Raw genomic sequence first — 27,295 nt, forward strand, 5'->3', positions numbered from 1 at the left:
AAGTATTACCTGTAACCAAAAGAAACCAATCAGGGATATTATGTAGCAGGTGTTTTCCATATTAGTTTTCTGCTGAAATCAACAGAAACTCTTGATTAAACCTGGTATCTTGTCTGGTGTGTGTCTCATTCACTTTCAAAGAAAAGGTGCGATGACTGAAATTCTCATGATCCTTTTCACCCTTTAGCATATTAATAATACATATGTTATTTATATCTAACCTATTTTCATTACCTAGTAAAAGAGATTTTAATTGTTGTTCAGGATGTATTTTAAGTTTTTGAACTGATTTGAGCATGTATTTTGCAGTCTTCCAGAAAGACCTTTTACTAAAACATATACGTTTTGTGATATGAGTTGAGTGAAACTTTTGTTGTGTGGGAAGCAATTTTACCATCTGATTTAATATGGAAAGCTTTGAATGTACATTTGAAAGCAGACTGTGCCATCTATGTATTTGTTTTCTTAGGCAATTCTCTATAGAAATTCTTGACATTAAATTCATTAAACAGTTAATCCCAGTGGTGGCTCTTTTCTGCCATAGGAAGCTGGTTTTATTCAAGTATTACTCCTGTGATGAACCAGTTCAGGAATTTTGTTTGTTTTTATCTGCCTCCACATTGTATTAATCAGAGCAGAATTATTCCTGTGCTATTTGTTAAAAGGACAGAGAAGAATACATCATTGTTCAACACACAGAGTATAATGTTTCTCCTAAACAGAGAATTTGACTTATTTTGCTACATTTTTACTGTAATGCTTTTAGAATACTGACCTCTACAGGTGGTTCATTCTTCCCTTTTAGACTGTTGATGGCCTTGAATTACTTCTGTTGCATTTGCAAAGTAAACAAAACAAAGCCTGCAGAGAGATTTTTCCTTTCCAATGAGGCTGACATCATCAGGGGACAAAGAGCGAGCTAGTAAAAACCCAGCCAGAGCAGCTGGGTCTTATTTTCCCCTATCTCTCATCAACAGCATATTGCCTCCCACTCCCCAACTTCTTTTGGTGCTATAGCCACTTTTGCCATCACTAAGTTTAGACAGAACATTAAAATATTCCATAGTTTAAGAGTGTTCATGAAATGGATTTCTAGACTTGTTCTAAGTGGGTTGTTGTTGAAATATTACTGTCTGTGGAAACATGTGTCATAGGGTTTTAGTTAACCCACGAACTTCTGTAGGTTCTCTCTCCTTTTTTATTTTAGTATCCTTGGTGCTTTGAGTGTAAAGTACTTATGCCTGTGCTTTGGGTTGCTTGATGTGATTTAGACCGAGTTTGGAGCTCTCAGCTGCTCTTAACCAGGTGCTGTGATTGAGCTGATCAGCCCTGCTATGAACTGGCTGTGGTTTGGAAGCTTAGCAGCCTTAAGATTGCTGCAGTTACAGACTTCTAATCTTGGAGCTGTTTTAAAAATGGCTTTGAGTGGATTTTCTTGTGTAAAAGATGGCATGCACACAGTAATGACATTGTGGTAATTGTAGTCAGTGTTTTTCTTAGGCCAAATGTCAAGTCTGATAGACCTGTTTGAAATACAGATGTTCCCTTCTATAATTTTTCTATTTTCTGTTCAGCAGAAAACTTATGATTTAAGAAAAGTCTTGTAAACCTTGTGTTAGAATGAGGGATGTAGGTGTGAAGGAGATTTAATTGGCTCTCAATAGAAAAAGTGTGAAGTACAACACTAGATCAATACAGGCGCCACATCAGATTCTTGTATTACATGTCTGTAACTAGCATTAGAGCTGGCATTACTCTGGATTTAACTGAGTGCAGTGAGTATAGAATTTGGCTTCAAATGTACTTCCTTCTTAATGGAAAATAAGATGAAGTGGCTTAGCTCCATCTGTATTTTTAGAATCTCTTGTAAACCACTGAATTCTGGCTTTACAATGAAAGTGTTAAGAACATATACTCAATTGAAATCCTGTACAAATACAGAGTATTAAATTTTAAAAACTTCTTAAAAATCTAATTAGTCCTTTGATAACTTAGAGGCTTCACAGATCTTAAGAGGTCGCACCATGTGTGAAGTTTTTGTTCACTTTCAACTTTTTTTAATGAAAGCAGGTATAGATTGTTTCTCCATGCTTTTTTGTCAGTTTTTTTGCCGTCTTTTTAGTGTAATATTTCATAGGGTTTTTTGTTGGTGTGTGTGGGGGGGGTTTTTTTCCTCTCTTGTTTCTCCCGTAGTAGATTCAGCATTAAGTTAATGATACACTCCGAGTCCTTTAGGAAAATGAAAACTAGGCTAAAGAGATCTTAGGGGCTGAAGCTTGTACAATGTTATGGTTTCTTGATAATTGGTTAATATATGTCTTACTCAAGGCAAGTTATGCCCCTGATGTTTAAAAATTCAGCAGTGAACTTGAAAATGTAAAAGGAAGTGGCTTCAGATTTATTTCTTGCTTTTTTTAAAGAAAAGACAAGCAAGGAATAAAATCCTAAGGGCAATCCATATTCTCAAATGTAGAGTTAATATTGTAATCAGCGATATACGCAGAATTTTTTTAAAAGCCTAAATTGCACACGCATATCTGAGTGATGTGCACGTTTACTCCCTTTGAGTGACCTTGTAAATATAAGCTTTACATATTAAGATATGTGTAGTGGAGTTGAACAGAGCTACTGAAGCTCTTTGTACTTGAACTTTTACGTTTCTTTCACATGCATCCTGGCAGGTGCCTTAATGTGTATGTGTTTAGTTCACTGGGCTTTCATATCACTTGTGAAAATTCAATAAAGTACTTGTGTTAGTTTGGCTGCCAGGAGAACCCCACGTGCGTCTGTGGATTGGGCACAAAAGGACACGAAGTCATCAAATACAGCCTTTCAGTTATGTGAGAATATCACATTTGTTTGCATTCAGGTGAAGAGTGTGTAGTTATGAATTCATTTCAGTTTGCAGGTATTTCTTAGTTTTCTTAAAAGTCTGTTGGCCAAGTTTTTCTAAAGGAATAGACTCTGCATTTTTAGTCCGTGTGAGTGTGTGTTGTGGAGCTGTGTGTGATGTTGATTCTGAATTGCCTGATTACGTGTGTGAATCTTCACGATGTTCTCTTACATCTGGGAGGGAAGGCTGATGGTTTCTTCTGAACCCATGTCAGTAGATCTTTCACATATAAATTGGGATGTGAAGAGACATTTGATACCTTATTACCCTTTCACAAAGTGTCATCTGAAGAATACCGAAGTGACAGTATGTTGAAGGGTAATAATGTTCTTTGTGATTGGAATATAAGAAATTCTTTCCCGGCTACTGAGTCATGGTCGTCTCTTTCAAAAAAGCAGAAACTTTTTTCGTTTTTGTTATTTTACATATTTAACAGAACGTGAAGGGTCTTCCTTCTATTGAAATTATTTGATAATCCTTATGAACTGTAGCATTTTCTTTTTATTGGCTGAGCAAAGCTGGGCACTTCTACAAATTTCATTGTATTGGAGAATGAAAAAGTCAAGTACAAAGTGAAGCAAAGTCTGGAAGCTGTTGCTAGTGCTAAAATCAGTAACATAAAGAGAACCCAATGCAGGGTTCAAGGCCAACAGCATTTAAAGTCACCACCCGGGGAGGCAATGTGTTCAAATTGGTTTGTTTTGGCAATGCTTAAGATTCTAAAATACAAAAGAGAAAATGGGCTATAGTAATTTATAGAAGCAACTTATTTGGCACATGGAACCCAAGACTTGTTTTGGCTAAAATTCAAAGTGTACTCATGATTTTTTTAAATAAAGATTCTTTCTTTTTGTCTTTTTAATTACAGAAGAAACAGAGGGAAGGAAAATTCTTGGGTTTTGTTGCCATTTACTTTGAAGCAATTTACTCTTCCTCTAAATTTTGGCCAAAATTCTAGCAAGTGAACAATAAAGTTTGTGTGTGAGTGTTCTGGCAGTGTTGAACTTCCTGGTAACCTGTTTCTAGCCCAACACTGAGCAGATTTGTCACTTTTCAGATTTTATGAAGCTTATTGGTGTTCAATGTAATTCAAACATGCATTTATTCAGTTATTTTTCCAGCACACGAGCATAGTATCAATGTTCCAATAAGTCCAGTAGTCCCAAAGTAGGCTGCAGGATTTTATGCATTACTACACAGGGATGTCTTTTCTTTGTCCCCCCCAGGATATGACTTTTTAAAATACAGCCGTTCTCAGAGCTGGCAAATACTCGGGAAGTGCTGGGCTGGCTCCCCTGCCCTTCCCGCAGCCCTGACTTTGGCCTTGTCCGGTTCTCGTGCTCTGCCCTTCTTCTCTGCCAACAATGCTTCTGTGAGCTAACCTGGCCAGAAACCAACAAGGGGGTTTTTTATGGTTCCGTTTTCTACTAGTTTCTTCCTGAACTGCTTTACTGCAGGACCCTGCAGAACACTGGTGCCAGTGTGAGGGAGGCAGAGGTAAAAGCAGGGCAGTGGGGACAAGGCAACATTAGGGGAGCGGGGTGGCCTCTTTTGGGTGGCAGCCAGCCCGGAGCTCTTAGTAAGACAGGCTTGTGTTTGCGTACATAAAACCTGACTCATAAGCTGTTGGCCAGCAGTAGTTCCTGCATCAAAATCCCTTGTGAGGAGCTGGTGAGTGCCGTTGCTGTTGCAAGGCTCCTCTGCATGGGGACAGCCTGTGCTGCCGCAGCTCGCGTGGTGGCTCTCGGGCCTGCGGGGAGCTGCGTGGCCCGGCTCCCTTCCTCTTCACTACCCTTCCACTGCTTTTTCTTACTCACCTGTCATACTAAACTTACAACATTTGTCCTAATTTTAGTGTAAAATCATTAGCCTCTGTGTTCTTATTAAATATCCATAGAAATCTGTTCTTAATTTTAAGGTGTAAGTTTTATAGGAATGAAGTTGTGAGGCTATTTGATGCCTTTGTAGAAGGAGAGACTTAGAAAATGTCCTGGGAGGAGGAATTTAAAAAAATAATAAGTTATTGATTGCTACTTGCTTTTTGACAAAAGGCTATTCAAATCAATGTTTGGAAGTGTTTAATACTGTATTATTATTGTAGGAAGGATAATTACTAGGCGAGGGTGCTTTTTACCACAGAAAAACTGCCCACTACATTTTATTGGCTTTCAGCATTTTCTAGTTCTAACTTCTGGAACTGCATTACCAGCACACTTTGAGAAGCAGCAGCAGCAAATTTTGTTTACTCATTAGAAAACCCAAAACAAACACACCCAACCAAACAAAAAGAATAAACCAAGGGCATGAGTACACTTGAACAGCAACAGGTATGTCAGTTCCAGCTGTAATGTTAGAGAATTAAGGCAGTTTAAAATGGGGTTACTTGACTATAAATTCCATTTCTAACTTGTCCATCAAAGTTCTGCTCCTGAAGCGTGCATGGTTTCTAAGTGCATTTTATTAAGAGTGTTTTAGCTCATGTAACACTTGTTACAAGAAGAGCATTGAAGACTCACATTTCTATAAAAAGTGTGATATTTAGGATTTAAGCCAAGGAGAAACGTTACACAGTCTAACCAGCCTATGGAGTATTAAATGAAAAGCTAGCAGAACAAATAGAGGGAAGAGAAGTGAAGTCTTCAAACAGGAAAAAGAAGTTGTGTTTTTTGGTTAAGAAGTACAACTGGAAAAATCTTGACATCTTTGCTAGCAAATGTAGATATTTCGGGACTCATTTCCACCAGACCCAGATCCTGCCAGATTTAGTAGTTATTTTCTGGAATAGAAAAGGTGGTTTTTTTCTGTTGTTGGTCTGTCTGTGTGTTTGTTTGTGTGATACTAAGTTACATTCTTTTCAGACTAATTGGATGTTTCTGTTTAACCAGCAATGTTAAACTGTTATAATTATTTCTCAGCATATGAACAGGGAATCCTGACTTCTCTAGAGCTGTTACTTTTGTGTTATGGATCCCCTGTGTAACTTTGTTGTTGGAAGGTAACCTTTCCAGGTTTATCAACAGTAACATCATGGATGTGCTAGTAGAAGAATGTTGAAGTGCCGATGATCTCAAAGTGCAGCAGAAATTAGTAGGTCAGGTAATACCTTTTGCTTATGAAAGAAGAAACTAGTGAATACAGGTGTCAGGCAGCTTATTACTTCAGTGACCTGTGATGAGACATCTTGGTTCAATGGTTCTTTAAATAAAGGGGAAGAGTGGAAACACCTAACGAACAAAACCAAACTTTTTTGGGGATTGAACTGGGCTCCCTCAGCCATCTTAGTTGCTGCAGTGTGGCTATGGATTAATACAAGCCCCATTAACATCAGGCAGCAATCTTCCTTCTCCCTTGTTCATTGGTGTCGGAGATGGAACTATCATAGCAGCTTTCCAGCGTCGTGGGCACACCGTTTACTGCCACTCACTCGAAGGGAGCTGCCAATGCGCAGCCTGCCTGCCTGACTCAGCAGGCAGCCAACAGCCCGGGCGGCAAGGAGCTGGATATTTGGGCAGATATAATGATATCTGGGAAATTTAAAGACAGATTTCTCTCCTTTGACAGGGAATGTCACGTTTTCTTACAAATAGAATCTCTGTCAGTCGCAGAAGTGGTTGTAAGAAATGTCTCAATGTTGAGGAAAAAAAGATTTCTTGGGGTTTATTCTTTGTTTGGATTTGTTGGATTTGTTTAAAGGTGTCTGAGGGTCCTGCTGGCAGCACAGGCTGTGCCAGATCTCCATCGTTTGTTCAGACTGGATTCTGGCCATGACTTTTGGAACTAATGGAATTATTGAGAACTGTTGGTTTTGGGCCTCTGCAAAAGGAGAACATCTGGCAAGAGCTTTACTACATTCCAGCCAGCTTATGGAGCACTAGTTAGGACAAAATGCATACTGGAAAAAGTCATCTGTGATAGTGCAGGCTAAGGCTGACTTGCGTCAGCTCAAATGCTTGACTGTGTAAATGCAGGTGGAGATGCTTCTTGAAAGTTTTTGATAGTTTACTTTATTTTTTTTTTCTTCATGCCTAAAATAATAGAAGAAAACACATTTTGCTCTAGGCGTCTCTTTTACCGAGGGAAGAGGTGTTATCTTTCCTCTGGACAAACCAGCAGGGCACTTCATTGTGCTGCAGGGCAAATTGTAAAGCCCATACCTTGCAAAAGCTTCTTTCTTGAATGAAAATGAAGCAGCATGGAGCATTTTTTTTCTCATTTTTGGCAAAAGAGGACAGAGATAAGTGAACCAGGTTGTAATAATTACCTAAGAGAACATCTGCTATATTTATTCTATTGCTTTTTCACATGTAACTGAGAGCTAGCCTACCACATCTCTGGCTTAGATGAACAGATGTGCAGTGCTTGCATTCTTCCCTGGTTAAATACTGAGCAGATAAACTTTGGGTTTAGAGTTAAAAGATTATGTTTAATGTTGACATGTTCGTATAATAGACACTTTTCCCCCAGCTGAATTGAAAGAGACGGAATTCTCTTACAAAGAACCGATGTTCACGCAACCTTGATGTGTAACTTTTGCTTTGTTCAGTAATGAGAGCTCAGTCCTGTGAGTGAGTCTGTTCAATGTGCTCTTTAGAACAAGTAATCAGAAGAAATCTTCTTTTTAATGATATGCCTGTCTAGAGGTAAATTTGAAAACTTTTCAAACTTCTTTGTATTCCACGTGCTTGTTTTATGAAAAATATAACCTGTTTATTGTTTTAATGTGAGGTGCTGTGCTGCTGTTAATGGATTTTAGACTTCAGTACTGTGGGACAGCCAAAAATCTGATCTAGAGATACTATGTACCTTAGCAAAGTAAAGGTTTTCTCCCCCATGCTTTTAGGAAACAGCTTGGTCTAGATCTTCTGAAGATCAGACTAAGACTTCTGTGATCTTGACTGCGTATCTTCCTTTCCAGCGTAAAGAGTGGAATTGCGTTGGCATTTCCTTGGCTATACTGTGTACTATACTTGCCATTTTACTTAAAGTTCAAAATCGTGGCTCACTAAGGTGCTGTGTTTTTGTCTGATACATTTATTTCTCTGGTTCACCTACGTGAACTCAGAAATTCAAAATAGATTATTTTTTCTCACAAATGTGTTTTTTCAGTTCTTTTTTTTTTTTTTCTTTGTTCTTAAACTGGTTGGTACATCAGAGATCTCTTTTTCCTTAAAAGGTGTCCTGGTTTTGTGTTAATTAATGCATTGGTGATCTTCTAAATATGAGTAAAGTACTTTTAATTTGCTGCAACTGGATAATTTTAATTGTACACATATAAAGATTCATGACAATCACTAACACTGTGAACAAATACTGACCCCAGGTTGATCTTGGAGTTTGTTTTCAAGAGGGTCAAAGTTTGCTTGACACCTTGTGATACAGTAAAGGACTGAAAGCACTTTTTCTTAACATTTTTAGACACATTGTTAGAACATCTGTCACACTTGGAGTGTGTTCTCTGCCCATGAGAGTTTGCATCTCAGTTACACGCTGCAGAGCTCGGATTGTATTATGTTGTGGTGCCTGAATCGGCAGTTTCCTGTACTCTTGTGATACAGTTGGTAACAGTAGCTGTTGACTGAGGCTGTATTTGAATATTTTTGGCCTGGTGTGTGCAGTCTTGTGACACTGGTCTTGATTTAGGTGTATATAAAAATATATGTATATTTTAAAGTGTGCAGTTATATAAAGCTGTTGAGTCATAACTGAAGTAACCACAGGAAAATTTGCCAGTAGAATGGATTATTATGATAGTGAATATTGTAGGGCTGAGACTGACTTGTTATAGGCGTTCTGTCTGATACTTCATCGTTCAGTGTAGAGAGAAGAATAAGATGCAGTTTAATAGCAGTTTAACTGTGTGTGTGTTTGCATGTGAATAAAAGCTCTGGCTTGTATCCCTGCTAAAGGCTTGATCTCTAAGCTGGTTTGCTTTATTCACTTTTGGAACCAAGGAGGTTTCAAAATACACTCTCTGTATGCACACATGTAAATATTATTTATATACAGGATGTAATCTGTGAAGATGAGCATTTTAATTTTTCTTTTAGAATTTTAACCTTATATTGGATGGAAGAATAACATTAAATCTTGTATTAATAACGGGAAATATTTATTCAGGAGTGAAGAATAGCTTTACTGCATAGTGCTCTGAGCACCTCTCTGTGTTTGTAAGGAAATTATTTTTTAAAAGAAAACCAAAAAACTTAGGTTAAGTGCTGATTCTTATATTTTTTTTGTCATTAACTTATGCTTGAACTCTATGAATAAACCTACACAAATAACAAATATATTGCATACAGCATATTACATATGGTATAAATAAGCTCTCCTCTTTGAACTGTACTTGATGTTCTTTTTCTGGCAAGGTGGGTGTAGCAATCTGCAGTTTTCTGGTTTAGTACAGTTTGGGTGGGAAATGCCAGTTCCACTTTTATTTCGAGTAGGTCGTATTGTATGCAAAGTGTCCAGGTCATGCCAGGTCACTCAGTGCGTTGATGTGGTTTGGAGTCTAGGAAGCAGAGAATACGTGGAAGGAGAAGTGGGTAACTTCTGACGTGTAAGGCTGCTGCTGTTACGGGAATTAATAACTTAATGTTGCTGTTCTCAGGGAATACATGGGCCTTATTACAAGAAATGAATAGGATTGTTTGTGAAATTAAGTTAAAAGTAGTAATTGCCTCTTTTTTCTTTTAATAGCAAATTGTATTTAGGTAATGAGTGGAGACAAATCTAAAACATATTTGATAGTTATACAGGAACTGTATTACCGGTACTGACTTTTGATGTTAATAGACACTGTTAAAACATATTTAAGCTTTTCATCAATTTTCCTGAATGAGCATGATTTTTTCCATTTTCCTTTGACTTTATACAATGTAAGTATTTTGTTGTATTAAGAAAAGTTCAACTGTGCACTGTGAAATTGTATTCTGACCTAAGAAAATACTGTTCTTGCAAGTCATTTTCTGTATGGAAGTGTAGGTTTTAAACAGCTTTCCATAAAGAGACAATTCTATTTGCTGATACATTTTGGGTTACAACTAATTTTTAACACCAGTCAATCCTGATTTTGGTCTATGTTTTGGCTATTGCCCAGGCAAGTTTTATACTTGCTGTGTACATTCCTCCTATTTGAATAATTTTGTTCTACTAAAGTTTTAATTGTCATTTGCTTATTCTGGGGATAGAAATGAATTTTGTATAGCATAACTTATTGCCTGTTCTTAACATAATTTCCACAGTAACTGGCATAACGAATGTTTGTTCTTTGCAATGTCAGCCAATCGTGCTCTGGGATTCTCCAGGATAAATAATGTTTCAAAAATGTAAATTGATTTATTTACTGCTATTAATAATCACTATTGATGTTTCAGGCAGATCTTACAAACTGGTGGTTGCAAAGAAAAATATTCAAATGGAAGCTAGTGTTTTATGGGTAATAATTGAGATAAGCGGTGCCTCTTCGGGGTGGCTTCAGTCCCTGCAGGGCTTCATTGCTCCCTTAAAGGTCTGCTAGTAGAGGGTGGTGGTTAACAACCTCAGCTCTTGTGGTTATAAACCTGACTGGGCAGGTGGGCAAAGATATTGAAATGAATAGTTAACCCCAAGATGGATTACGTGTTCAATCTGTGACTCGGTGGTTCAATACAGGGAGAACTGAGTGAGCAGCATCGTGCAATTTAATAAAATTCTTGGGTAGTTTTCTGAAGGATTTGAGGAGTCCGGAGTTTGTACCAGACACCTCTGACTCAAGACAGTGTTTCTGTGACATATCCATAGCACTTCCATTCATCTTCCGAAGCAAAAGGTACAAAAAAGGATACTGCTCTGCTGCTCCCACTGGTGCCTCTAAAAGCAGTTTTGATGCTGGGGGCAATCTTTCCTTTTTGATGCAGAGAGATGGGGGAGATCAATATCCATATGCTGTAAGGCAGTCAGTACATTCTCCAAGAAACAGTATGGACTGAGATTCGAAGTTTCTCATCTGGTGTGTGTGTGTGGTACTTCCCCTTGCCTTTCCTTTGGGGGCGGGTGGAGAGAAAGCCCTCTATTTATATAGTTTGAAATAAAAGTGGTTTGTCTTTTACCTATATTAGAATGTTACATCTGAATTTATGCCGACGGCACTTAAGTGGTTAGACTGTTGGTAGGTTGCCTGGTTTCATTTCTCTTCTCAGTTTGATTAATGCCCTTAGCTTTGTATATTTTAAGCCCACCACATGACATGTATTGTCAAAGCTGCTTTTGGTTATGAATGCTCCATGCCTCCACCCTGTAATAAATGTGTGGAACTGTATCTTGTCTTTACTTGTTTATCTGACTTGCAAATTTCAGGTACTTTTTTTAGAATCTAAATTATTTTACTCTGTTATTAAAAATATTAAGTGTACTATAAAATGAGAAATATTTCTATTTGGAATCAACAAGAAGATGCTGAGAGCTAGTCTTAACCTATTGAAATTTAAAATCTTAATTGAAATAGTATTTCTCCATCAAATAATATTTCTCTTTGCATCCCCTTACAAGAAAGTCTAGACCTAAAATATAATTTTAGACGTATCATACTTCACAGTAGACCTTTGCAATATAGGACCTAATGGTAATTTGATTTGTTTGGGTGTCTAAGATGCAAAATACAATCAACGCTGTTATGGTTTGTGGTCTAGGGTTTTTTTGCAATTGATTTCAGTTGTTGAATCTTATCTGAAGGAATATCATTACTCTGAAACAAAATTGGATAAAGAAGTTATAAAAGATAGAAACTCATACCTTGAGTACCTAGTGTAACAATCTACAATGTGATTTTTTCGGTCAAATCATTTATTTGATCAACATCATAGCAGATGGTGACCCTATAAAGTATATTATCTTGTTTACATGAACATTAGAGCTGTTGTCTCTTGAAATAAATTTTAAATATGGTTGTTTGTGTCTTATACCAGCAAGAACAACAACTTTCATTTCAACTTGATTGTAAGTTCCAATTTTTTCTATGAGGTGAATGTTTGGACCTGTTCCTTTAGAATGAATACATATGTTGAAGCAATGAGGCAACAGGTTTCTTTAGCTTTTCTTCTAGAAGAGCTTGAAATGCTCACAGTGCCATCTTGAAAGTGACATTAAGCAAAGCCTTTTTAGAATCCAGTGCATAAAGCCAGGAAGCGTCCTCGTGACTGCTTGGCCCGATCTTCCCGAGGTGGGTGAGGAGTGCTCGGCCCTTCCTGCGGCCTGGCTGGGGTCCCGGCTCTGGGCTGTGCCCCGTCTGTGCTGGCCGAGGGCAGGGGACGTCCTGCCGTCCTCCCCGGGACAGTGCTGGCTGAGCCAAAACCAGCCCCAGGCTGTGGCTGAGTCGCTCCAACAAAGATCAAGCTCGCTGAATTAACCCCTAGTTACACTGTGGCCTGTCTGCTGGAGAAGGAGCCCATTTCGATTGAGAACTATGAAATCAACTCATGAGTCATTTTGATTACTTTCCATCCTCAATGCCTACTAAAAAAAGGAAGTGGGGGTAGAACCTCATCATACTTCTGCCTGTGTCTGTGTTATTAGACCTTTATAACACGCAGTTGTTGAATTTCCCCCTTTTTTGCATTGGTTAAGCAGACTGAGCCGCGGCAGCCGTTCCTGCGCAGCCGGTGCCCGTGCTCTGCTGGCACAGCTTTCCTGCGCCCTTTCACATCCGTGATGAATTAGTGGTTTCTGGAGCTGATTTAGCAGAACCTTAACATAAGTCCTTATGTCCCACTGACTCAAATTTTTAAGTGAGTAACATGTTTGACTGTTAAGGGTCATGCATCTAAACAGTACACATATCCATTATCTAGTGACGTATTTCCTAAATGGGTTGCTATAATGTACTGTGTCTTAGACTTTCCCATTGACTTTGTCTTGCAGTAAAATATTTTTCTTTTCTTCCCCCCTGCCTCCTACTACGTCTCTTTTGAAACTAGAGCAACGGAAGACTTGTTATGATAATCACTGGATTACTAGCACTTTTGTTTCTGGCAGAAAAGAGTCAGTTGTGCCAAAAGATTACTTTTGCCTTTGTCAGTGCCAGCCATGACTTTTTACTCAGCTCCTGGACCAGTTACAATAAAACAGCAATGCTGTCAGCTGCAAAATGCAGCAAACTTCCACAAGCTGCTGGCTCGATATAGTGCTGGTTTTGCATTTTCAAAGAGCTTTCTCCAGCCTTGAGCATCCTTCCTGCAGTACACAAAAGGTGTCTATAGTTTCTATCTGGGTGGTTGTACTGTGCTCGAAGTTTAACATGACTTCTGCAGGCTGTCTTCGTCAAAACAGTATTTTCTAGCTTCATAAAACGCATTTCTTAAGGAAATAATTGCTAGCATGCTATTATTCCGTAGGTAGTTATTTATAGTATTTCCTTGCGTTTTATTTTGTAGTGTGGCCAGTATGACATATATGCATGAAAATTTATAGTTGCAAGATAAAGTTAAGGTTTTGGGATGATTGTATGGAGTAACTTGTACTCGGCTCTTATTTATAAATTGTGACGTTTATAAAATATGATATTAAAAAGCTTAATAAATATACATCACTGTTGTGGTTTAACCCCAGCAGGCGACTAAGCCCCACACAGCTGCTTGCTCACTCTCCCCCAGTGGGATGAGGGAGAGAATCAGAAGGGTAAAAATGGGAAAACTTGTGTGTTGAGGTAAAGACAGTTTAACAGGTAAAACAAAAGCTGTGTACACAAGCAAAGCAAAACAAGGGATTCATTCATGACTTCCCATGGGCAGGCAGGTGTTCAGCCATCTCCAGGACCGTGGGCTCCATCACGCCTAACAGTTACTTGGGAAGACAAATGCCACTGCTCTGAATGTTCCCCCTTGCTGCTGCTTCTCCCAAAATTATATACTGAGTGTGATGTGAGGTGGTCTGGAATATCCCTTTGGGCAGGTGGCCTGGCTGTGCCCTCTCCCAGCTTCTTGTGCATCTCTAGCCTTCTCCCTGAAAAGTCCTTGACTTGGTATAAACAGTGCTTGGCAACAACCGGAACATCAGTGTACTATCAACATCGTTCACACTCTAAATCCAAAACACAGCACTATATCAGCTACGAGGAAGAAAAGTAACTCCCTCCCAGCCAAAACCAGGACAATCACATAAAGAATTTATGCTCTACTTAAAACTCCTTATGAGAGAAATTTGGGTGACATGCAACTAATGAGTTGTGTTTTGTAGGTTAAAGTGCATGGAAGTCCTGCAATTCCAGATGGAAGTCTTCCATCTGTTAAAAAAAAATAAATCTTGTGATACAGATAATCAGGAATGTAGTTACTAGAATAGTAACCTTATCCTATATGAATGAATTTGCTGTAGGAATTCAGGTACTTTTGCAATTAGTTGTTTTGGAATGTGGTTTAAGGATGGTTTTACTAATTAACTTTGAATATAAAGTAGTTAGAGAAAGCATTGGCAACAGTATTTCTAATTGTTGACTTGATAATACATGAGATATGTATGTAGATATCGACTTTAAAGATCTCCCTATTTTTTTCCTTCCCTTTTCTCTTTTGAGCTGTAGCCTGAATTTGCATAAAGGGAACTGATTCTAAAAGAACCGTTACAGAGTTAAAAAAGATTCCTGTTTAGTAGGGCAGACACCATGAGTCTCTGTGGGTTTTTTTTAAGCCATCGAAATACAAGCAGTCTGTCTTGCCTTTTCTCCCCCTTATGCTAAAATATCTTGCATGTAATACCAAGTAAGGGAAATAATTTTGCACATTTTACAATACTCCAGCAAGACATAAGGGCAAAGAGTAGATAACGAGTATGCGTTTCACAGTACCTGCTGCAATGTTCAGTGCTTAAGATGCAGGATGAATCTGGCTGTGCAAAAAGCCAGGCTAATATCTTTGTGCTTATCTTGTTACTCATTATAATTTCTTATGGATGGGATAGAGCAGACACTGCAGATTGGCAAATCTTCTTGACTTTTTATGCTCCTGTTTTTGGCAGCTGCAGGTGTCCAAATGAGTAGGTTGCTTTGTAGTCAGCTTCGTTAACAGGGGAACTGTTCATCTTAAATGTTTAGAAATACTGCTTTAAGTATACAGAAGCAGATGAATTTCCTTTAATTCTATGGAAGTGGATAATTTGCTTTCAGGTTGCATCAGAGAACATTATGCTTTTGCTATCTTTTCTTATATGTCTGTATTTTTCTTCTTACTGCTAGGTATGGATGAGCGAACAGGTGCCACGTCCTGGGGAACAAGTGGTCAGCCAAGTCCTTCATATGAATCTTCAAGGGTAAGGTTCCCACACAGTAATTCATAGTGAAAGTTTATAGGAATGTATAGTGAAAATCAGCAGATGCTTTGGTGATGTTTTCGAAGGGTAAGCTCCTTTAAATACACAAATTAGCATCATTTAGAGACTTTAATGACTTTGATGTGCCGCAATAGCAATTCAGATTTCAAAGACTAAAAAATATATAGGTTAAGAATTTATGAAAATAAACCATACATAAGTGTATACTTGAATGATGAGCATGCTTTTTATTTACCTCATGGTCAGAAAATGAAAATAGAAGTCATGTTACTTATCCAGGAGCCGATTTATTGGTAGTATAGGGAATGCTTGCCTTTCCCTTACCATTAGCCAGCTATAGTATGTGCTGTGTCATGATGTTGGAGAGAGGCTTCTCTTTTAAAATACCTTCCTCCTGTTCCCGTTGGAGCTTCATCCGTCCTGCTTGTTGAGCTAAAGGTTTCTGATAGTATCTATATCCTAAAATAATATTGCTCTTTAAAAACCCAACTCGATGGTCAAAAGCAAAATTTCCGCTTAGTAAATCACATTCCCTTTCATCTACTCTATTTAACTTGCATGAATATCAACTCCCTAAAAAGCCAGAGAGCTGAGTTAGCTCACGCACCTTTGCAGCTTTCTCTTGGAGTGAAGTGGGTAGATCCAGCTCACTGGATATTGTTAAAACCTCTGACTTTGGAAGAGAGCATTAGGAGTCCTGATTTTTCCACTGATCATTGGTAAATAAGTTATAATAATAAAAATATAGAAGAACTTCATGGATTGTGGAAGTATGCATTTGCAGCATAGAAACTGGGCATTCTTTAAAAAATTGTGTGTGAAGCCCAGCCTTTAGATGCCTTTTCTACATTTGAAATGGATTCTTATTATCCAGATTTAAGTAACTCATACTCTTATAGTGTTTGGTATTTTGGAACTCATTTACAATGTTGTTGATGAATTTTAATAATTCATGAGTTAAGCTGACCTGACTGGAATTTGAGTCTGTGATTCCTCTGCTGTGTGGCTATACTAATCATATATATGTGGTTAATCATATAATCATATGGTGATGCACTTTGCATTCAAAATTCCTAGGTTATTCCTTGTGGTGATTAACACATAGAGTAATTGTCTTACATGTTTAACTTCAAAATGCGGCGCTGTTTAACTTCAAAATGCAGTGATTTTTTTCCCATAGTTTCAATATTTAATTTTATTGTTGTCCTAATTGTTCTTACTACTTGCCTGTTTGCAGGAAAATGGTAGTCTTCATGGAAAAAGCTCAGACCTCTCCACAGACATAGAAAAGTTGAAACCTCAAGAGGTATCACTTATTCTTTTTACTTTGTGTGTGTTGTGTGGTTTTGGTTTTGTGTGGGGTGTTTGGTTGGTTGGTTGGTTTTTTTAAATCTACGTGCAGCTTACGGCTGGACTTTTCCTTTAAAGGTCACAATACAGTGACCAAATTACTGAAGAATTTAGGTTGTTGGCTGGAATTTCCAAAAGTACATAAAGATAAGCAATTTCCAATTCAGTAGAATTGGAATCTGGCGATAGTTAAGTACATACTTGTTAAAGGCTAATTAAGTAAGATGGTGGAAGACTGGCCAAAGGAAATCTTCCTTTCCTGCCCTTTCCCAACTGCTGCTGAAGGTCTGTTCAGGTCAGTATGGATGGTCTGATTGTGTCCAGCAATGGTGCTTAAGGGAAGAGTGTAAGTAGAGGGCAAACGTTTTGCCACTTTTACTGTTGTACTCCCCTGGCAAAGCTCCGCACTTAGGGGCTTAGGACGTGTCCTGAACAGAGCCAACCTGTCTGGCATTGTTCTCATAGCTATTGGTGGACTCATTCTCTGCAAGTTGTGAATTTTTCTAGCTTTTGTTACAGTTTTGGCAATAATTACAAGTGTTTTGCGGCAAAAATATTAATGTTTTTGTCTTAAGTGTGCTGACCAGTGATTTAACTGATTTCCACTGTGTTCCTGTGTTCTGAATAGCAATGATTGGTTGTCACTGATGGACTTCATAATTCTTTTTTTTTTTTTCCCAAAACATTATTCTTTTACATGCCACTTGTATGTCTCTCCTCAATCAAATTGAAGAATCGTAATTTATTGGTCTCTCCTTGTATAGTATCTTCTCCTAACCTGTGTTTAGTTCTTTCTGCTTCTTCTGTATAATTTAAGAGTCAGGGAGATTATGGCTGCATGCGGTGGTCAAGGTGAGGGTATAGCATCAATTTCTGCATGATATAATGATCCTTGCTTTCTCTGTTCCTTTCTTACTCGTTACTAAGTTTTGCCTTTGTTGACTGTCACTGAGCCCTGGAGCGATATTGTTTCAACAACTGTGTAGAAAAAGAAGATATTTTTCATACATTGTAGAGTAGTTACCACATTGTTATGACATTGACTTATTTTTTAACATGTTTCTTTTGCATTTATTTACACAAAATTTTATCGGCTGTTTTATTGTAAATTTCCTGGAGAAATTGCTTTGCAACTCTGCACTAACAGTTAGGATGATTGAAAAATGATTTTTATTATCAGCAAACTTTACTATATCTTTGTTCATCCACTCTTTTTGATTTATTCATGGAATTGTTGAAGAACGTTGATCTGAATACAGTTTTTTGGGGAAGTGGGGAAAACACACTGGTAGCGTCTTTTCACTGTGAAAACTGGATGTATATTCTTGTGCTTGGGGCAGGGTGTTCATGTATTTTAATCTTTTGATCAATAGCTAGGTCACAAATATCCTTCTCTTATATGCCATAGCAGTTTAGTTTAAGAGTCTCTGATAGTACCTTAGTAAACACTAAAATATTCTTATTTCAATGGTGTTTTGACCTAACATTGATGGCTGAGAATCTTTGAAGACGTGAGAAAACCTTATACAAGAGCCTTGTTTTTCGATTACCGAATGATGTTCAATAGTGTTCTAACACTGAAAGGGCAGTGCGTATTTGTATAAGAATTGGCCGTGATGATCTTAAACTTGTGAAAAGGTACAAACTGAGACATGAGTGGGCAAAATCTCTTTGCATAGGCTGAGTGTTTTGTTATAAAATTGAATAATTTGGAAATGTATCTATTGTGAGGAAAAAAGAAAAAAGTAGGAAAGCTTTATTTTTTAGAGGAATAATTCAGGAACGGTAATTAGCAAGTCAGTGGAATTCTACAGAGTGCTGATGGTCTGCCTCGGTCTTGAACGGTGGCACTGAAGTCCATGTGCAATACTGGGTCAAAACTTTGACTCTTGTGGTGCTTGTTTTCCTTCCAAGCTCTCTGATCTTGCTTTTACTTCTATATGTCCAACAGTGGTGGTTTTCCTGTGAATATCTTCTGGCTAATGTATGCAAGTCCCTCTCCTTTCTGAGTGATACAGAGCTAAAGATATTTTTGCACGTGTCCATGATCCCTTGCATTAGAAGAGTAGCTGGATCTTAGTGCGTGTTGCAGGGGACTGTGAAGATGCTTTTTGAAAGCCACGCTCTTCTGAGCTCTTAGAAGCAAATTCTGAGGCACTTGAACCGAGCTGCACATTTACTGCACAACAACATATTGCCCCATAGCACTTGAAAGTTTTGTCTTCCTCTTGAGATGCTGCTGAACTTTTTAGCTTTCCCACTTTGAGAGTTGTGATTTATACTCATAGCCTAGCAACAAATTGGTATAATTACTTTTTTGGGGGGATAAGCATTGTCTTTTAATTAAACTTTTTTTCTACCATATTTTTTTATTACAGTGTGGCTAATGGTTGCTTTTATTTCACAAAGAATAATGCTCTGTGAGGTTTTCTTTCATTGTTTCGATTTCGTTGTAACATGTCTTTGCAATAAAAGGAGCAGCTTAGGTTTTCATCTGGTTAGATTGCTGCCTCCAAATCAAGCAAATCCAAAAATATTTTTCATATAATAGTTTTAACTGTTAAAAATTTAGCATAAATTAGCTGAGGTATTTTTCTTCCAAAATCTGCACTGGGGGTGGTTTAAGTATCTTCCAGCATGTATATGGCACCAAAAGCTGAGTGTGTACATTTTGACCTGATTTAACAGAATCCAGCTTCAGTACTGAGTATGCAGTTTATCCTCATTTTCATTTCCATAACTCTGTGGAATACCTGCTGGAGGCCAGGCTTGAAAAGACTGAGATACCACCGTGAGATTTAGGTGGTTTTGTAGCATCAGTCAACAGCTTATGCCCTTGATAGTATGTAAAATACTCAGTCGTGACTTGGAACCCGAAGTACTATATTACTACATGCCCAAACTATTCTGCCCCTCTGCCCCCAGTAGTACTTTTAATTTGAAAAGAAGTCAAAAATAGTAATAGCAGGTTTTGAAATAGTATTTTATACCTCTTAATCTCAGGTACATAACGAGAAAGGAAGCTGTTAAATAGCAAAACAAGACAAGAGGGACACAGAAATACAGTAAGTGTTATCAAGTCTGTTGTATTTGTGTCCTTTTTGTCCTTTTTTTTTTTTTTTTGTGCGGGGAGGGATGTTGTTTGGTCGTTCTTATTCTGATTATTTGCTTTTCCTGATGTATTCTATAAGTAAGCAGGTGATTCAGTGTGAAATCAAAGCCTAAATTAAATATCCCATATTCAGTACACAGGACACTCTCTGAAATGCTGCTTACTTTATAATTTGATTTATGGGCAGCACTTTTCAAAGCAAATTCTGATATTTAAGCTCTGAATTCTTTAGTTAGGTTTTTAAGTGTTGTCTTTGAGCATTTATTGGTAGCATGTTGGCCACACTTGTTTTGTTTCCTGGTTTATAGCTTAGATAAGAGCTAGAAAAATCTGTTTCCAGTCATAGGAGCTATGTTGGAGATGTATTTGTGGTTTTTTGTTTGGTTGGCTTTTTGTTTTATATGCAACTCCCTATCATATTGAAATTAGCATTGGAATCTGTTTACAAGTGAGTTTTCCATGTGGCCGGGGAATTGTCCTGTTACATATCATGTTGGTATTTGTCTCAGATGAGTTTAGAGAGGTATAATTGGCCATTTGGTTTAACTTCCTGGAAATGGACTTAGACCTGGAGAAAATGGTGATTATTTCACAATAGATTCCTGTTTGATGTGTTATGTCACCCTTCCCCTTCCAAAGCTCTAGCAGGTTAAAATAAATAAACAAATAATGTTTTCAGTTGTTCTCATATTCCTTTCCTGCACACGTAGTTTTAGTCTATTTTGACTAGATATGTGGAAAAGCAGCTCATGTTTTAGAGCTGTGTTACAGAGCAGGTACCTTCTGGTGACACTTGGAGGGTACTTGGGGTACCACACAAGGAGGTGACACAAGGAGGGTACTTGCTCTCTTGACTTTTCCCAATACTACCTGAAATCCGAGGTAGTGATATCTGCTTTTTTCACCCCATTTAGCAGGTGACCTGGGTAACATATAAAAAGCGACATTTCTGTCTTCAGGATATTGTAGTGAAAGGTAGAAACTTGCTGATAGCGAAAGGGAATCAGGATTAAAACTAGAAAGTGTACAGCTCTTTGTTTCTAGAGCGGTTCTGGGTGATCTCCATCAGGTAATGGCATTCTTTCCTCTCTTTAATAAGTATTATACAAGTTTCTTGCCCAATAAAGTGCAATGGGGTTGAAGTGTTGCCCGTGCTGAGTGTCTGGGAGGTGGCAAACACAGAGCCTGTGGAGGGGAGAAGAGTTTGTTTCCTGGCACATCAGATGGGCCTTCAGCTCGGTCTCTTAGCTTGTGGTTGTAGCAGGTGACCGGTGGGAACATGGGTGATCATGGTCGGAGGAGTGGGGGGTGTCTCCCATTGTCGTCCTTCTGCTCCATTACCCCACCCGCCATTTTTCCCTGTTTAGAAAGTCAAGGTAATTTTCTTTATGATGTGTGACAGACCTGCGTGTTGTCCTTACGGAGGATGTTGGTACACTTATATCACAGAAAAGCAGGTTGCTGGATGTATTTATTATTGGTTGTGTTAGAAAACATTTGGTTATTGAAAAAGCTGATTTTCATTTTCGTTTTTGATCATAATGCCGGTTGGCTAGATTTATTTTAATTTTTTTTGATGTTGTTGCATGGGAGCTTTATACATGGTTGATTAATAATGTTCAGCTGGAAACTGATTTATCCCATAATTCCCCGCTCCCTCACAGAGAAGTTCCTGTGCGCATCTCTCTGGTCCACAGAGCTACAAAACGTGATCAAGTGTAGTTGCAATTGCAACACATGAACTAATAGTTGTGTATAAATAACTTGAAAGTAAGTTTTCAGGCTTAACTTGTTTTGTTTTTGTAGAGCTGATTCAAAGTTCTGTATTGTCAGACTAAAAGGAATTCAAATTGTATGAAGTACTTTATTTAAAAATGCTGGACTCGATTCTTAAAATATAGCTGTGTGGGTCTCTGTGGTGCTTCAGTACTTGTCAGAAGTATACTGGGGAGCGTATACATTTGGTTGTCTTGCTGCATCTCTCCCTGTTCTTCTCAGGTGAATACTTTGTAAAAGAATTTTGGTCACTGTTTGGAAACAACAGTGTTCCTAAGAGTTTGCTGCAAGACTGTTAGTGATTTAAATGGAGTTGTAACTATGAGAATGTGATGTTTCTTGGTTTTCGTTTAAGATAAATGAACACAGAGCAGGTGATCTTCAAGACAAAAAGGAAGAGGACTCTTCTCTGTACTCTTCTCTGGATTTGTGTTTAGCTTGCCTTCATTTTGCAAGATTCTTCCTGATCTGTGTGTTCAATAGACCCAGACAGCTTTTTGGCTCTAGAGCCTTTCTTCCAAGAGCCATTGACAAATATGTAGATTCAGTGACTGGAAAGACTCTTTCCAAAACAAAATGGTGGTTTATTTCTGGAAACATACATGATCACATAATCCATAATCTTTTAAATTAGCTAGGACACCTTGGAATGGCTGCTGCCCAGAGCCTTGTGTCTAATCTTCAGTCGGTGACTCACCCACGGCAAGGCTCCTGGTGTAGTCAGTCTCTCTGGCTCTGTCTATCTGTCTCTGCTGTCTCTGCATCTCGATTTTTTTTTTTTCCCCCCCTGCTCCCCTCCCCCTTGTGTTTTTTCTCCTCTTGTTCGTCTTTAGAACTCTCAGATTAGTTTGGAGAGGCAGATAATCCAAAATAAAGTGGATTTCAGCAGTAGATTCACTGTCCTTCATTTACGCATTAGTCATTTTGATGACAGTTGCCTGATTCATATGATTACAGCCAAATTTAGCTTGGAGGGGACCTCAGTATTCCTGAGTTTTGAACAATTAATATTTCTTAGCTAAGGTCAGCCAAACTGTAAAACTCAAGCAATCAGAAGCAGCATTACTAAATTTAATCTTTTGGTCTGTGGCCATGTCAAACTGTGAAGTCAACCATTCATTTTAGTGGAATTTTAATGTATTAAGTTTAAAGGCGATAATTGCGTTATATTCTAAGTTGCTAAAATGCAAATACCCACTTACTGATGTGGCAGCTTGGTAATGAGCCACATCGCAGTCTGATTTTGGTCTATTCCCAGGGACTTGTGTAGGAGAGGGCTTGTGGAGAAGGGAGGAGAAACAAAGAAAAAAAGCTTATTTTCTCTGGTTTAGTGGACTTGAGCAAATAGGACGCTGTGGAGTAGTTAACCATATAGGGAGAAGTTGTTCCATTACATCAATAAATGTGTGGGAAAATTGTGTGCCGTGTAGTTACAGTGTCTCTTCTGGTTTTTCAAGTTTTACCCTGAAGTGGAAATAGGATGTTTCACTTATTTAAAAACAAAACAAAAAAAAATCACAACTTGAATTAGGGTCAGGAGTACAGTTTTGCCTGTGTATGAACAAATCCTGGGGTGACTTCAGGAAATACTTACCAAGGGGTAATGGGCTTATGCTTTTGAAGTGGAAGCCAAATGGGGGGGATGAATCCTCCAGAAGCCCTGGAGCCAGTGCAAGGCAAAGGGGTAGGAGCAGGGAGCCAGGGAGGCACTTTGGCTTGTTCTTAGGTGAATTCTGTGATTGACTTAAACCAACATGGCAGAACTTTAACTGTTATTGAAAGACATTGAGTTTTAGGAGGTTAATTACCATTTTATTTTGTAGAATGGGGCGTAGACTCATTTTGTCAGGCCTACCCTATGGTTTGGTAGGATAAACATACCTAGTAAGGAGTGTTTCTTCTGTGTTTTCCCATGTCCTTCTCTAGGTCTCCTAGAATAATACATCCTCTAAGATAATGTCCAAGTGTACTGTGTACTACTAGTTATGATTTTGTAAATAGTCTCAGATTTTTAATTAGTTTAGCTGTGTTAGTCTACCTGTGCATGGAAAATCCCCTTGATATAGATAAAGCCTTGGGCACTTTGGGCATCTGAGCCAAAAGAGGTGGGAATGAAAACTGTGTGTGTGTGGGGGGGTTGTTTGTTTGTTTGGTTTTGTTTAATTGATGGACTTATTTTATTAGAATTATTAGAGAACTTCACTCTAATCCACAGAAATACCTGAAAATACCTGAGCAATCAATGTCGAGAGTACCTTTTTCTACTCGGTTAAATTGTAGTGCTAATTAGCAGCAGTCTTTCAAGTGCATTTCATGATGGGTATTATTAGTAGACAATACTTGTTGCTTTTATTTGTAGACGTGTCTGACTTTGTGATCACAGACAGGCAGTGAAGCTGAAATCCAGGGAGAGGCCTATGGCAAAGTGAACAGTGACAACATTACAAACTGCTAGAAGGGAAGAGTTAGCCCCCATTAAGCTTTATTTGGGCTATACCAGTGCAGAAAGAAAAGTTTTGTCTTCCTCTGGGTAGGCTAAAGCTTACTTTTGTAGTAGTTATGTAAGGGTGGAACACACAAGATGGTTCTGAGTTTCCAGTCACCCAGGTGGGATGCACCTTTTAAGAAACCACTATCCTTTATTTGGGTTGCAGACTTTTTTAAGGCTCTTGACTTCATTCTTCTGTAAGCACTAAACAAGTGTTGTCAATTTGCACCATCATCTTTGTTAAAGACATTTTTTTTAAGCCCTGATTGTATGACTAGAAGCTTCCAGTGGCTTCTCAGAAGCTATTGGAAGCTTCTGAAGTTTTCATCTATGATTGATTACAGCTCTTCTCAGTAGAACTTTATGCTGTTTATTATGTAAGTTAACGATACAGATGTAAAAGCAAGAAATGGTATCAGGAATGCAATTTCATTTGAAGTACAGCTTAAATGTGAAGAATGCTCTAAAATAACTGCGTAATTTAAAACATTGTCCTTAAAACTCTTTTGCTTAATTTGCTGTTGTGAAGTGCAAAAGAAGTTTGTTAAATCAAAACTGCATGCGTTTGTGTTTATTTTGTGTTCGTTTAGTGTGGGTGAGTTATATGTGGGAATCAGCCGAGGGTTTTCTAATTGCAAACAAAACTGCTGCTTGAGCTGATAATCCAGAACTCATTGCTAACACTCTGAATAACTGGTGTCAAGAATAGTGGCCAAGTTAAGGCCTCTTTACATAGGTGCACTGTGGATGAAGGCTGAGAGAGGTTACACTCTGCACGAGTGTACAATCTGTCATGCATGGCAAAGAATGAAGTACCTGACAATTTTATTCTGGAGTTGAATTCAAGTACAGAAAAAACAAATCTATTTAAAAAACTTGTATATGCCGTAGTACATTTTCCACCTTATATTAAATGTTGTGTTTTCAATGGCTTTAGTGTTGTGAAGGACTTCTTAGAGCATTTTTCAGGTAGATAAAGAAGTTGATTGGTCTGGTGGTGTAGAAACATGACTTTGGTGCTGTGGTGACTGGGTGGAAGTACATTGTGGGAAACTGGGCAGACATATGGAAAGAACGTGATGTAAAGGATTATTTGAAGGAATTCTGACAGTAGAAGGAAGAACATTCTTTTCGATGTGAACTACTCACCCAGTTCTCCAATACTTCTGTTTCTGGGGGCAATATACAATATTACCTAATATTACCTTGGGGGGGAGCATTATTAATCCTGTGCATTGGGTAGATGGTGTTGCATGATGTGCAACCACGTATGAAATGAGTCTTATTCTTGTTATATTTGCAGTTGTTTTATTATTTATATTGTAAATAAAGATCTTTTGAAGATTGCCATTTCTGGGGCTCATCTGGGCACCACTTTCTGAGCATCCGAGATATGGATTCCCTTCATCGCTGATAGTGTCCTTCCTAGTTTTTTCTTTTAAAAATAAAATAGAGTTGAAGTATTGTCTTAGGGGAAAAATGGTTTAAAAAAAAAACTGGTAACAAGTGAAAAGAGAGAGCCGAGTAGGAAGCTACCTGATTAGGAGCTTTATTTTTTTTGGCCCTCTATTTGCAAATTTTTTGTTTCTTTATTCAGCAGATTTAATTTCTTTTTTGTTTCATTTCAGCATAAAAATAAACCACATGTGGTGACCTTAGCTAGGAGCCACTCGGTTTCCTCGGCAGCTGCTCCTCCACGCTGCTTGTCTGACAGACGGGGCTAGGTCATGGTTACCAGAGGGGACCCTTGTGGTCATAACCAAGTTGTAAATGTCACTAAGATTGTTTCTGAATGCCTATCACATGTGTATCGCTGATTCTGAAGTAGATAAAGTCAGCCAAAGATTCATTTGGGAGTTGGGACTCCCAGAAGATTGCTGTTAGAGCTGAACAGCGGCAAGAGTTGTGACATGCATCCGTAAGCAGCGGCAGGGATTTGACAGTTCTTTAGCCCTCAGTTACCAGCCCTTTGGTGGAATTGACAGCGCGCCTGCACAGATAGGGAGGCCTGTTTCAGCCCCATTAATGTTGTCTTGAATGTGAGCCTGCGGTCTGAAAAAATGATAAATGTTCAGTGATTGATGATTTTATAGTCCCAGGGCACTTGGGATGGTTTCTGGTAGCTGTGAACAATCTTCTCCCCTCCCTTAATGAGGCCTGAGCTTTAGGTGTCTCTCTACCTCTACCAGACTTAGAGAAGTGAGTAAGTGAGAATTGTAAGACAAGGTTTACAAAATGTTTTTCAAAACTTTGGCTACAAAGGACGTGCAGTTATGAGGGCCGGATCTGTCATGTTTTGGTACTGAATAAGTGATTCAGTGAACATCTGATCAGTCTGAATGGCAAATACCTTTATATGGAAAAGCTGAAAGCATTTTGAAATGTACGAAAGATAATTTTAAGTAATTAAATAATATGTGCATCCTGGGACGTCTGTGTTTTCTGTCTCTCTACCTTTGGTGCAAGCTGTCAGTGAGCCAGTGTTTCCTGACTGCAGAAGGACACTCCAAGCCTGCTAAGTTGGCTATACTACTCATGCTAGAAAAGTGCAAACCAGCATTTTGGTTTGAGTGCTTGTTTGCAAATTGGGTGACAAAATTGTTTATTTAATCACTATTGGGAAGTAAACCTTTGGTCAGCGAGCTATGCTATTTGGTAATGTGATAGTGTCAAAATGCCTATTTATCTGTAACATTAATAGCAAGCTGCAAAGGGAAATGGAATTTCTTCTTATTTGCACTAACATTTTTTCCTAATGTAAGTGACTCTTCCTGATCTTTTTACTATGTTGTTTTATTAATACAAAGAGAGACCTTAGGAAAAAAAAAAAGAGCTTCAACTTCTTCAGACTGATTTTACTGTCCCAGTGGTTAGCAACTTAGCACTAAGAGGATTCACACATGAAAACATCTCAGTACTGTTCAGTTTTTAGAAATATTGTCCATGAGGATGCAGCATATTAGGAAATTATGTGGTTTCTCTTTGGGGGAGAAAGAAAAGAGGGAGAGTAAGTAAAATGCAGCAGGGAGTGATTTCTGTGAGAGAGACCCGAAAGCCAACTTTTGTGATTAATGACCAATTGTGACTCTGCACATTTAATTAGGAAAGTGTCATTACACTCAATTAGAAGGACTGCCAAATAATCTGTTTAATACTCTGGTCTTTTTTTCCCTAGGGTTTTGCAGACAGTCCTCATTACAGTGATCACTTGAATGACAGTCGATTAGGGCCCCATGAAGGATTGTCCCCGACACCTTTCATGAACTCAAATCTGATGGGTAAGTAGGTAATTCTTTACGAGTATCCCCTCAAAGCCTCTTTGGTCAGAAGGAGACATTTTTCATTCCCTTGTCTAGCCTGACATGTCAAGCATCTGGAA

General features: G+C 38.3%; 1 protein-coding gene across 11 annotated transcripts in view; it reads left to right on the top strand.

Annotated features, from left to right (window-relative positions):
- Positions 1–27,295, top strand: part of TCF12 (transcription factor 12) — a 159,947-nt gene that overhangs the window by 26,439 nt on the left and 106,213 nt on the right. For 7 of the 11 annotated variants that reach the window (XM_065076967.1, XM_065076968.1, XM_065076970.1 and 4 more), the window contains exons 4-6: positions 15,096–15,169; positions 16,428–16,496; positions 27,092–27,194. In XM_065076967.1, coding sequence (XP_064933039.1) covers positions 15,096–15,169; positions 16,428–16,496; positions 27,092–27,194 — 246 coding nt within the window. Of the gene's footprint in view, positions 1–14,572; positions 14,623–14,814; positions 14,897–15,095; positions 15,170–16,427; positions 16,497–27,091; positions 27,195–27,295 lie in introns of those variants that run through there. The other 4 variants (XM_065076978.1, XM_065076976.1, XM_065076974.1 and 1 more) reach the window with 3 other exon arrangements.

Source organism: Columba livia, chromosome 11 (genome assembly GCF_036013475.1).
Source record: "Columba livia isolate bColLiv1 breed racing homer chromosome 11, bColLiv1.pat.W.v2, whole genome shotgun sequence".
In the NCBI taxonomy this organism is placed as follows: Eukaryota; Metazoa; Chordata; class Aves; order Columbiformes; family Columbidae; genus Columba; species Columba livia.